The sequence below is a fragment of the Thunnus thynnus genome, chromosome 5 (genome assembly GCF_963924715.1).
Source record: "Thunnus thynnus chromosome 5, fThuThy2.1, whole genome shotgun sequence".
Taxonomy (NCBI): domain Eukaryota; kingdom Metazoa; phylum Chordata; class Actinopteri; order Scombriformes; family Scombridae; genus Thunnus; species Thunnus thynnus.
Genome location: NC_089521.1, coordinates 25,142,424 through 25,156,594, shown reverse-complemented (window position 1 = coordinate 25,156,594; position 14,171 = coordinate 25,142,424). Strand labels below are relative to the sequence as shown.

At 40.7% G+C, this 14,171-nt stretch overlaps 1 protein-coding gene across 2 annotated transcripts in view; it reads left to right on the top strand.

Moving 5' to 3' along the window:
* The window catches only part of fbln1 (fibulin 1), a 30,342-nt gene continuing 16,171 nt past the window's right edge, over nucleotides 1-14,171 (top strand). The window contains exons 1-14 of one of the 2 annotated variants that reach the window (XM_067590350.1): nucleotides 1-251; nucleotides 3,844-3,952; nucleotides 5,691-5,820; nucleotides 8,313-8,472; nucleotides 9,526-9,588; nucleotides 9,703-9,789; nucleotides 9,979-10,116; nucleotides 10,230-10,367; nucleotides 11,447-11,590; nucleotides 11,687-11,812; nucleotides 11,940-12,065; nucleotides 12,864-12,983; nucleotides 13,206-13,337; nucleotides 13,455-13,578. In XM_067590350.1, the coding sequence (XP_067446451.1) occupies nucleotides 197-251; nucleotides 3,844-3,952; nucleotides 5,691-5,820; nucleotides 8,313-8,472; nucleotides 9,526-9,588; nucleotides 9,703-9,789; nucleotides 9,979-10,116; nucleotides 10,230-10,367; nucleotides 11,447-11,590; nucleotides 11,687-11,812; nucleotides 11,940-12,065; nucleotides 12,864-12,983; nucleotides 13,206-13,337; nucleotides 13,455-13,578 (1,652 nt within the window). In that variant the 5' untranslated portion in view covers nucleotides 1-196. The remainder of the gene's footprint in view (nucleotides 252-3,843; nucleotides 3,953-5,690; nucleotides 5,821-8,312; nucleotides 8,473-9,525; nucleotides 9,589-9,702; nucleotides 9,790-9,978; nucleotides 10,117-10,229; nucleotides 10,368-11,446; nucleotides 11,591-11,686; nucleotides 11,813-11,939; nucleotides 12,066-12,863; nucleotides 12,984-13,205; nucleotides 13,338-13,454; nucleotides 13,579-14,171) is intronic. The other variant, XM_067590349.1, reaches the window with a different exon arrangement.

Genomic DNA, 14,171 nt, shown 5'->3' with positions numbered 1-14,171 from the left:
GCTCATTCCTCCAGTGACGCTGCAACTGCGACTCACTCAACTCCATCACATCCACTTCTTTTCCGCGGACTCAGTCTTTCTTTTTTAAGGGAGCACTGCCGTGTATCCATACATCCAGCGGAATAACCATTATCGGCAAGCTCAAACCTGTCGGACTCCTCTTTTTAGTTTTCTGCTGAGTCTCTCTGTTCATTCAATGGGTCCGCGGGTTGTGTTACTCTGCTCTCTGTTCGGAGTTCTCCTTGGACAAGGTAAGTTACCTTCCTGTAAGAAACAGTATAGACCACTTCTGCGTAACCACTTTTACTTAAAATAGACAAGGACAAGCCAAAGTGTGTCTTTGATATACAGTATATATGATGATCTAGTAGGATATGAGATTGCATCATAATGGAAGTTGCCATGGCTTACAGTAAACCAGATGATAGACAAAGAGTCAGACCTGCATGGGATGAATTTGTCAAAGGACGAGTTGGGGCATGTGATGTCGGTTCGGTTAAGCTGGGGGCTTCAAAGTGCTGCAATTTTGCATTGAAATGAAGAATGATGGAATGTTTTGACCCATATTTCATCAAAATGAGGGCATTTCAAAGATGACAATTTAATTGTTTTGGTTTTGGTTCATTTTGTTTTCCCTACCAGTCTATAGTGAAGATAATGTTAATATCTAGGAGCTCTAACCTCTATGTGAACCTATTGTGTAGGATAAGATCCAGACTATATGCTTCACTTGAAAATGTCATATTAAAAAGTAAACATTGTGTGTATTTTACTCCCTCTCATTCATTACATTTTAGATTCAGCTTGTCTGAAGTGATAAAGGGAGATGTCAAAGAGTGTAAAACTACAGTTGAACATAATAAGTAGTGAAGTGGGAGTTCTCACTTCCTTGCTGTAGTTTCTGCCCTGCAAGTCAAAGGCCAAGTGCCTTGGTATGCCGTGATGCCTGTGTCAAAACGACCTGGGCTCACACTGTCTCACCAGGACAGGGTTGTAGAGACAGACGGGTGTGATTTATTCTTGAGCGCCCACAGCAGGGTCACCAAAGTGTAGGATGAGCCATATCCAAGTGCTCATGGTCCCCTCTTCACACATGGGGCCATTTTCACAGTCAGCAGGGCCACTTTTCTCTCAGCTGGGGTCATGTCATGGGTCATTTTGGAGTAAAACTCAGTCAACTATCAGCTGGACTACCATGACCAAAACCCCCACATGTACTTACTTATGCATGTCATGTAAAGACCTGTTTGAAGAAGGGAAATGACAATGTGTCAAGATGAGGCAATGGTGTTCAACGTACTCATAGACAGATAGATAGATAGATAGATAGAGTGAAAAACATCTACCTCTGATGTAACAGCATTTTCATATCAGTAAGAGTGACAGAAAACCCCAATAAAAGCCTTGAGTGCAGCCTGTGAAAGAGATACGCACTGCTGCTGCTGTTGCGATGTCTGGCTAAGACCAGCTACTCTGTCTGGGCGGAGCTCCACCAGTGGGCTCATTAAGCCTTGTTTACATGAGGCGTCTAGACGCAGGCAATCCATGTGCTGCTCTGCCAAGACAGAATGGCCCTCGCAACCAGCACCGCCATCCAAGATGGAAATCAGCTCTCTCCAGACAGACAATGCATCACAGAGACAGAGAACCGGAGCAGACTGCATGTAGACTGGAGCATGTCTGTGTCTGGTTTGCTTCTTTTTGATAAAACAGCACCACAAAGTTTTAAGGCACTTCTGGTCCTTCGATTTAGGTTTTGCAGAGCAGCAGACAGTGGTGGCATTGGAATGACTCTGTGATGCTTTAGTCGGTTAGAGTAAGTTATCAGCACGGTCCTACTGTGAGGAGTAATATCAAGAGCAGATCAGTGGGAGCAGTTACAGTATGTGACCAACGATTATTTAAAATATAATTACTTTATCCCTTGAGGGAAATATCTTGTGATTAGTTATTTTGTGGAATCTGGAAAGGTGCTCCTTGGATGCCTTTTCACTTTCAATATGCATCATCGGGGGTGTTTTGGCTAGCGCATGTCAATAATAGTAATAGTCATGAACTGAAAAAAGGGAGAACTGCTTCATGGATGATATTTGACTGTCAGCCAATAACATCTTTATCAGACAGATACATTAATGGCATGCAGTGCACATTTATATGCATGTCACCAGCTTTTTGTAAGCAAAGTATTTTGTTTAAGTTCCATGAAAGCATCTTAGTGTTACTTTGAAAACAGATAGAGGTCTCTAACATTCATAGAGAGAGAGAGAGAGAGAGAGAGAGAGAGAGAGAGAGAGAGAGAGACTTTGGGAGGATCTACTTGGTAGGCCCATGTGAAAGCTTTTTAAAATGCCATCTCATTTCATCCAGCTGCTACAAGGTTTATTGGCCAGATGATTCTGGGATGTGCCAGACTTCCAGAAGTCAGTTGTCAGCTAATGTGGCTGCCTACTAATAAATCCTCTATCCATATTCACTCCTTTCCACCAGGTTAATAATCCCTTGTGTAGCAGCAATGGTCACATTGTTTTAATTATATGCTTTGTTTCCTTGTATCCTACACTGGAGAAATGACTCACTCTCTTAGAAAAATGACATATGTTCATTTCAATAAACTCTTTGTCATAGCTTGCCCATACTTTGTTCTGGGCTGCAGAACTAGGTTTATAGAAACCCACAAACTATTTTCAGAGATTGAGAGTTTTATTGCAATGTTTACATTGTGTTCTTACAAAGTTTATCAATGCAGAAACTCGTTCGAGATGATGACTATTCCTGCTTTTGCCTCATCTTGACTATTTTGATTTAATAGTCATAATAAAATTCCTCCTGCCCCCTTGGGAGAAAGCAGCAAATCTATAAAACTGAGGACTGCTATTCCAGACACTTGTCCTCCCCACCTAATCTAACTTATTATCTGAAGTTGCTGACTCTTGCCAGGCTTCTCACAGCAGACGCTGTGTCTCGAACAGATGGATTTGTTCAGTGCATTTCACAATCACTATTCCCAATAATTCAGAGAATTCAGTGACTAACCAGCAACAACTTGTATTCTGTTACAAAGGAGCAACAAAATTTAGTTCACGGTGAGTTTGTTTTCTCTTTTTCCTCTCAGGGGACTTTATTGTTAATAACAATTTCATCATGGTTTCAGCCGAAGGCAAAAAAAGGCCATGAAGTCGATCTGCCAAAGCTATTTCACGTTTGGCAGATCACACAAACCACAGGCGAATGAATGTACTTGATGTGATTGCGACGGCTGATTGTTTACAGAGTCGGGGCATTCCACGCTCTCTAATCCACATGAATAAACAGCCAGATCACCACAGAGTTGGTTGTGCTCCAGTCAAAAAGCCTCTCTTGTGTCTGCAACAACATAACCATCATTCATTGTCTTTGGCAAAAAAATGCCTAGAAGCCATTAAAATTGCCAGACACATTTTGGATTTTGTTTTTCCATCTTTTAGAGAACACTAAGCAGCCTTCGAGGACAATTGCAACATCCTTTTTTGTTTGGGTTAGATATCCAAAGTTGATCTGATAGCAAAACCAATGTCTCAATAAGCATGTTTTATCTTTGTCAAGAGAAATATTTGATATATTTTGCTTTGTCATGAACTGTCTAAAGCGCACTGAGTCTCAAGCGTGGATGTGTGTTAACCATCTTATGTGCATGTAAACAGGTGTGGCAACGCTCCTTCTTCTACACAGCCTCTGTTGTGATTATATGGGAGGGGGGGTGGGGGGTCCCTAGATATTAAAATCTTCTGACAGTGCACAGTGAATGTTAATTTCACCTGATCACACATGCAAAAACATACCTTGCACTGTTTCTGATGTCTGTAGGAGCAGAGCAGATCTCGATCGATGACTGCTGTAAGGATGGCCAGAAGCGCGCCAGTAATAATGAAGACTGTACATCCCTGCCTCTCATCTCTGAGTCAACCACATGCAGGTAATTCAGGTCCATGTGCAGCTTTGCTCTCTCTGATTGCAAATCTGGACACCATAGGGACTGCTTAGATGACGCGCCTGGTGCTTATTCACGTTTACGAGTCATTAACTTCTGCACCCTTTGTTACAATCTTACTTTTTCTATCTTCACCACAGAAGCTCCTGCAGTATTGGCCTCAAGGGGATTTGGCTTGCTCCATGTATGGGGGAAATGACTGTAGGCCCTTAATATGAGATTGCTTTACCTTACTCCTATAAATCTCCGGCCACATTATTCACTTCACGTGAGAGCAGGAAACACTAATAGTGATGGGATAATAACAGGTCTGCTAGTAACCCTAGAAGGTGTGCTGCCATAGGTTCAGTGCCCATAACCCAGGGAGATCTGCTGCTGTGAATGCTGATGGCAAACACATTTACCATAGCCACCCTAAGTGATCCCAAATTTGTCTAAATTATAGTGTGAGGGGAAGAGAGGAAAAGGGCAGAGGTTTGTGGGGGAGCAGGGATTTGGGGGGTGGAAAAGGGTGAGGGGGGTCAGAAGAGGGGCTATTTCGAAACCCAGGAAATACCTTAGAGGTGAAACGCGACATAGAGGGAGGATGGAGAGAGGCAATAACAGGAAATCTGAACGATTACTTCAGACACCAAAGGGAAAAAAAAAAGAGAGAGGAGAGGAGAGAAGAGAAAAGAAAAACAGAAGCGCGACTGTGCCCTTAAAAGGTTCTGCTGAGGAGGTGTGTGCATTGACGTGAATTTGAGATCTACGCTAGTTTATGTGGAAAGAGATTTCTGGTAAGAGTTGATAAAGAGGCTTGTTGGAAATGAGAGAAGAGAGGTGAGGGGGTGGCGTTTTATGCTCTCTGTCTTGTAAAATCGCAGTGAGACAGAGATCCAGACCAGAAGGAAACCACTCTTAACTGATTGGACTGCACTAACAGACAGCAAATGTTAGACAATACCATGAAATCTGACGAAACCAAAACATAATGTAACTGATAGTTTGATAATAATGCTCTCATGTGAGGGGCTGTGCCTCTTCCCAGATATTGCTTTTGGCATTTAAACAGCTTTCATAGTAATATGCAGTATATTTTTTTCACGATCCTCCTTCATAGGGAGCACAGTGGTCAAAGTTAGCTGCAAAACTTCCTGTACCAGCTCACTTTATTTTAAATGCCGTATGTAACATGTCATCACTCATTTCTATGGAAAAACTGTGACGATTGTGCTCAAGGTAACTTCTGGAAACTGTTAGTCACTCAATTAGTGGCCAGCTATTCTCCGCTCTTACAGGACACAACATGCTTATCTTCAGGGAGTGGTTTGTTTTAGTTACATTATTACAAGAGTAATGCCTTCAAAAAGCTACAATCCCACCACGAGTAAGGACATGTGGAGGTGGACAAATGTTCATCTTGGAACTGAAGTGCCAGTTTAGCTCTGGTCTAAAACAACAGAACAAAGACTGCATGGAGTGCTGCTCAACCCAGTTAAGTGATGTCTGTGTTGCAGAACAGAATAAACTTCCAGTTCCCACCAATGAATTCACATAGGAATTACTCAACCTACTCATCCACGCATTTTTAGTGTGATAACTCTGAGAGCCCCATCAGGCTTGCCTCAGGCGGATTTTAATAGGCTACACTTGATGGCAGAGTTGTATTGCACCGAGGACATTATTGATAGAGTTTGGAATAAATGCATCACCTGTGTTTTGTGGTTTCTCCTGCTGACAGGATAGTGCAGGAGCAGTGCTGTGTAACAGTGCTTGAGGATAACGTGTGCACCTCTGGTATCAACATGGCCAAAGACCAAGGAGCCTGCGATTCTTTATTTGCCAACGACTGCGAGTCCAAGACTACAAAGGTCTGTTTTTATCTGTGTGTGTACATATGTGTATTGGTGTATGTGTGCCTAGCCAACTCCAAATTCTGCAAATAGAAACGAGAAGACAGAATGAAATCATTGTGTGCACCAAAAATTTCCCTCTCCTCAATCAATGTACAGTACATTATTCTGCTGGACAGCCAGTTTGGAGGAGAATGATTGATGAGAGCAATGGTGTGTGTCTTGTGTTGTGTGTGTGTGTGTGCACGTGCGCCGTGAGCAGGATGAGGCATGTCACTCCAGGGAGGAGTGGAGCTTGTTGCTGTCAGATAGATTATAATTCAGTTCTGACTCAAAATCTTCTGTAGGCTCACATCCAAGCACTTTTCAGCCCATCTATGTTTTTATTCCCTCTAAACCCAACCCTCTGTGTGTCTCTTCATTTTCACAACACCCTGCACATCAACACATCAGGAAGATAGATGCTTGGCAAAATGTGGAGAGGGGGTATACAAGTTGCATTTTCATGACAGGATCAGATAATTGCTAGTGGGACAGCTTGTCTTTACTAGCTTGACTGCAAAGTGCAGACGGCAGCCCTTAGATAAATGTGCCCTGGTAAGGTGAATAAGATAAAATCTTTCTATGGATGAATAGGAGATGGTTTTCCTGGCTTGATCTGGGTAAAATAATAGTCAAGTCAAGATTTGTACATCGTTCCACTACATTTACAGTATGGGAGGGCTTTTTCACATTATTAAACAAAGGATGAAAATCATTCCCCAGAACCTTAAACCCCTCAATAACATAGAGGAAGAAATCCCACAAAAATGTGATTAAAAAACCATTTGGATGGAGAATAATGCTGACAGTGGTAAGCTGTTATTCGAAACCAAAAAGAGAAACATAAATAAAATGCACATTATACATTCATAGTTTTATCTATAACATTTAGATGTAACTTTTATTGGAATAGTTGGACATTTTTGGAAATAACCTCCCTTTCTTACTGAGTTAGATGAAAAGATCAATACCACTTTCATATTTGTCTGTTAAACATGAAGCTACAGCCAGAAGGTGGTTAGCTTAGCTTAGCATAAAGACTGGAAACACAGGGAAACAGTTAGCTGCAGACTCCAGACAGGCTCTAGACTCCAGGTAGTCATTGCCCTCGGCCAACAAATAGTCCACTACATAACCCCCCTGAAAAAAACCACAGCAAGGTTTGGATTAAACAAACAAGATATAATGTGTTAATTATTGAGCTTTAGAGGTGCTCATATAGATTGGAACTTGGACTTTTAGACAGAGACAAGCTAGCTGTTTCCCTGTTTCCAGTCTTTATGCTAAGCTAAGCTAAGCAGATGTTGTTGCAGCAAGAAAGTGAATCAGTGTTTTTCCCACAATGTCAAAATATTCATTTAACAATGAGACTTGGATCAGTGCGTGTTAAAATGCAAGTTTTATTAAATAGTGTTTCCCATATCATTGTTTTACAACTCTATTACTTTTCTGAAATTGACAACTCATATCCAATATCATCTCACCTGCCCTGATTTAGTAAACCTTGCTGATCTGATGCTTAAATCCATCACTAATCATTGTTTTCAGGATAGGTCAGGGTTGAATGTGCCGGCACAGTTTGTGTTTGCACGGTTTTGAACATGCAGTGCCTGATATTATATCATACTTTACTGCTTTACTTCTACTTTACTGTTCTCACTGTCCTGAAAAGTTTTTCTTTACTGTAGTTTCCTGAAAGCCTGAACATTTTTTATAATATTCTCAAGGCCACACAGGCACACACCTACACACAAACAGACAGACACATACAGCATAGTAGTTAAGGAATAATGGTATGCAACTATTGGAGTTACAATATTTGCAAGAATTGTGTCATGTGTTCAGTCGTGCGATCACCATCACTACATACATGGTACATCACACAATGTAATTTTTCAGGTACATATCCCTCTTCCCCAAACTGCAACACAAACACACCCATCCCCCCCACGCACTGCACCATTCATTCCCTTCGCAGACTGACATTACCAGGCTGCCATAATGATTGATTGAGTGTGCTTCAGCTAGAGGGGATGATGTCATCTTATCATTGTCTGTCTGTCCATCTTCCTTACTGGCTTACTACTTTCTTAGTCATGTCTGTCTGTCTGTCTGTCTGAAGTCTGTCAGTTGGCGCCCCTTCTCAATCAACCTCCTTTTCTGTCTGTCTGGTTGATTGAGTGCTTGGCTGTCTGTCTGTCTGCATCACCTCCCCCTCATTGTTCAGTTTAAAATGCTGTTTGATCTACAGTACAGTATTCTACCAACCTACATTATCCCACAATCTCTTCGCCCTTGTCTACATTTTTGTTGATACTCCTCTTGGTACATTAAGTCCTGATAAATTGTTATTTTCCTCTCCCTTTCGATAAAATTTTAAGATTTACTTTGTGTATGCTGCTATGCCACTCAGTCTGTATTATGAAATGTGCACTAATGGTTATTGTATTGTATTCTGTGTTCTGTAGATGTGCTGTGAATGTTGTCTTCTGGGGAAGGCGACTCAGGAGCAGGGACTTCCCTGTGACCACAACCTGTCAGTAGGTTACCAGTGTGGCCTTGTGTCCCGGGCATGCTGCGTGGATGGAGCCCCAGACAACCAGACCACACCCGTAGAGCAAAGTGAATGTGGGTGAAAAAAAGCATGCAGGGGGCTAAATATTTACTTTTTTTTTTTTATAAATATCAATTCTTCAAGTTTGTTTGAAACATATCAGGTAATTATTATTCAACTTCTCAAAATATTTAAGGTTGAGGAGTAGAAGGAATATAATTAAATGAAGAAATTAAAATGCCACTGGTGTTGTCAAACATAAACCCACACTGCCCTCTGGTGGAAACATATGGTTATTACAGTTAGCTTTCACTGGAAGTCAACAGTGAGTACACTTGAAGGAGAACTTGAGCCTCAGATCAATAGTCAATCATTGTTTGTTTGACAGAAAACAGACAAATTGCAGGCAGTTATCTTGTAAAAAGCTGTAATGTTAGTTACAGCTTCAGAACTGCTAACGTTAGTTCAATTTTCAATATTTTATAAAGCTATAAAAAAATATTAGGGCTTTGTTAATTAACCCCTGAAAACAAAACCCTTTGTCACTATGTTTGACATAGTTTTATAGTTTAAGCAGCAGTTATGAAACCTAATTAAGCATATCTACTCTACTACATTTCAAAGGAAAATGTACTTTTTGCTCCACTGCATTTATCTGATTAATTATTTTTCAAATCAAGATTCATTCAGATGCACGGTCATCTTAAAACATATGATGTTTTTAAAGATTACTACCATCAATATATACTGTAGATAAAATTGGTCCCTCTCAATCAACTACAACATTAAATTGATGTTTAGATGTTAATGTAGCATTAGTAATAATATAACATACTGTATCATACTCTAGCACTGACAGGAGGCATTTTCCTGCAGTATTCATATGTCTACTTCTGATACTTTATGTGCTGATTTACTTATGTACTTTTACTTACTAAGTAAGGGATCTAAATACTTCTTCCATCACTGGTAAGCAATTGATTGATTTATAAAGAAATAGTTAATAGATGAGTTGATATTGAAAATAGTCATTGTTTGTAGCTGAAAATAGGTGCAACATTTTGGAAAGGGCTGCTCCTCAAGATGTGAAGCATACAAATAAGCATGCCTTTTTTTCTCTCTCACAGTACCAAACAAGGATGCTACCACAGAAAATGGAGATAATTCAGTATTTACCGATCAGTGCAACGGTATAGTATGATCATCTACAAGCTTATTTCAAGCACTTTACACCTAACTCATTTAACATGGTAAGCACAGTGATCGATTGTCAACATGTTTGTGTGTTGTTGTTGTTTTTTTAGGGAAATGTGCTCATCTCTGTGTGGGTAATGACACATGTGGCTGCTCCAAGGGCTACAAATTGAAACCAGATGGAAAGAGCTGTGAGGGTAAGTGACCTTTGCACTTGTCCACACCTTATAATTTGAAAGGTTAATAGTTTTATTTTAAGACTCAGCATCTTGATTTGAAGCTGTGATGGAATATAATGGGTCCTCTCCTCTCCTCTCCTCTCCTCTCCTCTCCTCTCCTCTCCTCTCCCTTCCTCCCCTCCCCTCCCCTCTACTCTCCTCTCCCAGATATCAACGAGTGTTTGCTGGGATCCAGCAACTGTCGGGGAGGAGAGCGTTGTATCAACACAGAGGGCTCATTCCGTTGCCAGAGAGAGGTCAGCTGTGGGACTGGCTATGAACTCACCGACAACAACAATTGCAAAGGTCAGTCACATTGGCCTCAGGTTGCCTGTGGGTTGTTGTATCTGAGTCATGTTTTTGTACATGTTGACAGGAATGTGTTCAAAGGCAATACTGCTGTGATGTTTTACCTCTAGATATTGATGAGTGTGAGACTGGCATCCATAACTGTGGCCCAGAGTTTCAGTGCCAAAACACCCAAGGGTCATTCCGTTGTCTTCCCAAGGTCAAGTGTGGGTCCGGCTTTATCCAGGATGCCCTGGGAAACTGCATTGGTGAGCAAATCCTTACAATACAAAGAGCTCTTTTGTGACATTTCCTGAATAGTGAAGTGTTTTCTTTGACTAGAACAAAAGGAACATATTTTAGGTGTATACTTAGATGATTCTAGGTTCAGATAATGGTCCAGTCCTTTTGTCTGTTGGTCTGCCCACAGCAATTACATTTGGTATGGTGGTCATGACAGAATTTTGACCTCCTTCTCTTTTGTCTTGCACCAACTTCAGGTCAAACTTTCCCCTGATGCACAGGAAATCTAATAGGATAACTGCAACTCTGATTGCCAGCTTTGTATACAGTATAAGATATTGAAAACTAATAGCCAGATTTCAACATTCCCCAGAGGATTTGTCCTCTGAGTATTCATTTTCTGGGAAAATATTAGGATTTAGTAGGATTTAGGATAACTCTGAATGTTTTGGTGACAGTGAAATTTCTTAAAGCACCACCATTGGGTCCAAATTTTCACTAATGCACAAGGAATATTGCAATCTAATTGGAAAATTTCCTTGAATCATATTTACTGAGCGCAAAAAGATGGACCCTTTCCATTTCAGATGCTTCATGACCTTTCTTGTGCCACCATCAGGCCAAAATATCATTGTTTACAACCTCTTTCCCCACCTTCAGAAAAACCTTTACATTTTCACTTTAAGACTCCAAGAAGAGAAACATTTGATTTGTTGTACATAATTTCTAACTCCTTCATATTGTGGGGTGTAATGAACATTTATACAGGCTGCTAAAAGGGCATCAGTACTTGAATCTTGTTATCTTGAGTAATTGATTCTCATTATTAGGTAGCTCCTAACAACAGCCAAAGCATGATGTCACAAGCTTGTGTTGGTAGATATGGTTTAACTAAACAAGAAGATACACTGATCCTCATTTTCAAAAATGGGTTAGAATAAAAAGTTACACCCGCAATTCTTGCCTTATGATCTGTTTTGCATATTCCTTATTGGACCTATACATCTAATGTTGCCATATGAGATTTAATTTAAATCATAATACAATACAAAGAGGTCTTAAACCTCTTAATTATTTATCAATGTCATCTGTATTTGTGTTTTAGATATCAATGAATGTGTTAGCCAGACGAGTCCATGCCAACAAGGGCAGGTCTGTATCAACACAGTTGGCTCCTACATCTGTCAGAGGAACTCAGTTAACTGTGGTCGAGGATATCACCTCAACGAAGAGGGCACACGCTGCGTTGGTACGTCTGACTCACCATTCCTACTGTACATACACAGTATCTTACTAACCTACCGGCAGTGTATATCATGGTGTTTTCTGCTGCTTGTATCCCCAGATATTGATGAGTGCAAGGGCCCTGAGAAGGTCTGTGCAGGTCATGGTTGTATCAACCTGGTGGGCTCCTACCGCTGTGAGTGTGGGTCTGGCTACATCTTCAACAGCCTCAGTCGGCTTTGTGAGGGTAAGCAGAGAGATCTCACTTAATGCTCTTACGTAAGTCCAAATCCAGGCAGATTGTCTGCATTCAAATAAGACATTCTCTACTATTTGATAATTTCATTGAGCCATATTTTGACTTTGTGTTTTAGATATTAATGAATGCAGGCACTACCCTGGCCGCCTGTGTGCTCACAAGTGTGAGAACATCCTGGGATCCTACAAGTGTAGCTGCACCACTGGCTTCAAGCTAGCCGCTGATGGCAGGAATTGTGATGGTAAGTCATATATTCAAATGAGGAGAATTGCAACTCTTTATATACTGCATATGCTGTGTATACTGTAGTCTGTACTATACATATATTCTCTGTAATTGGAATAATACCAACCCTTGTTCAATCCAGAGTTGGACCACATTTGTCACCAGTTGACACATCTTTTCTGCAATCTGCTGTGGCATCAGGCTTTTTTAGTTTGGTTTGGATCGTTGACAACATTCTTATATATTTATGAAATGAAATATATCAGACCACCTGAGGCAAATTTGTGATTTGTGAAATGCAAATAAAACTGACTTGGCTTGACTTGCCTTTCACAGATCTGAAACAATACCGTCCTGGATGTATCTTCATCATTGTTTTCATAATCCACCAACTTTTATCAGTATGGAAACAGCCATTCATCAATCCAACTGTTCACAGTTGTAGTGTGCAGTTAAAAGCAACATTAATCACACAATCAGACATAATTTCATCCCACACTCGTATTGTGATGTTATTTATCCTTCTATCGTTTATTTTTTATGGCCTGAGGAGGTGGACACCTTTGAGATGTTAAAAACCCATCCTCTTATGACCCACAGTCATTCTTAATGAATTAGGCCTATTCTCAATAACCTGTTCACAGGTAAAACAAGTGTATAACTGTGCATGCAACTGTTTATTTAGCAGTAAATGCAAATTAAAGCACCTCTGCTTGCAAATGGACAGTATGGACACAGCTCCTTGGCAGGGGCAGGCTCTTTATTGCTCTGGTCTGATAAAGTTCATAATGGTTATCATGCTTTCTCTGTGTAGATTTGAATGAGTGTGAGAGCAACCCATGCAGTCAAGAGTGTGCCAACGTGTATGGCTCCTACCAGTGTTATTGTCGCCGTGGTTACCAGCTCAGTGACATTGATGGAATGACTTGTGAAGGTAAAATGAAACTATTCTGTCAGGTACATAAAGGAATACATAAATATCTTGACAAATCTGTCAACTTGCTTCTGTGCATTCCTAAGATTAACAGAGTTTACCATGTGTTTTCTCTTAAGTTCAGAGTGCTACAGTACTTCTCAGATAACATTTGTTAAAAGATATTTTTCTTTAATTATTGTTGGCTTGAAGTGGCATTTGCTCTCTCCTTTACCCTTCTAGATATAGATGAATGTGCCCTGCCTACTGGAGGTCATATTTGCTCTTATCGCTGTCACAACACCCCTGGCAGCTTCCACTGTTCCTGTCCTGTCAATGGTTACACCTTGTCACCCAATGGGCGCAGCTGTCAGGGTAAGATGTCCTTAATGTTACACATAATGTCTCCAGGTTTATGTCAGTTTTGCAGGTTACTTTTGTGAATGTTTTGAAATCCCATTTTTTTCCAACTTTTTGTCTTTTCACTCTCAGATGTTGATGAATGCGTGACGGGCACACACACATGCTCAGAGAATCAGAGCTGCTTTAATGTGCAGGGAGGATTCAGATGCCTTTCCTTTGACTGTCCAAACAACTACCGCCGTGTTGGAGAGACGTGAGTATCTGGATTCTTTCCCTGTTGCACACACTCACACGCTAAACAGGATACACATTCACAAGCAAACATTAACACAGTCATACACTTTTAAATGTGTCATCAGTGCTTGCATCAATATGAGAATTAATGGATAGATGTAATTAATAAGATGATGTTAAAAAAACCTCACACACACACAGAGCATTAACCTCAGTCAAGTCTGGATGATGATCCTACCAAGAGCTCTGATTACAACAGGCTTTTGAAACCAACACTTATTTGTATGTGTGGATCAAGGCTCTGCATGTCCAGTATGCTCAATGCTAGAATGACTTCAGAAAAGATTCGGCTGTAGCATGTTCTGTTGTTGTAGAATGATAACATGCGTATGGATACTTTTTGTTATTACCTCAAATATAATAGAGGCTGTGTATGGCCACCTTGTTATGGAGGCAGTGACAGAACTTCTTGCATGATTCCACAGACGGCACCATGACTCGCCTGTCAAGTGCTAGGCTGCTGAGTTCGATGTTCCCTCCACTGCATGCCATGCACGGCAAATTAAATTTACACCTGGTCTCTCTCTCTCTCTCTCTGTGTCTCTCTGTGCT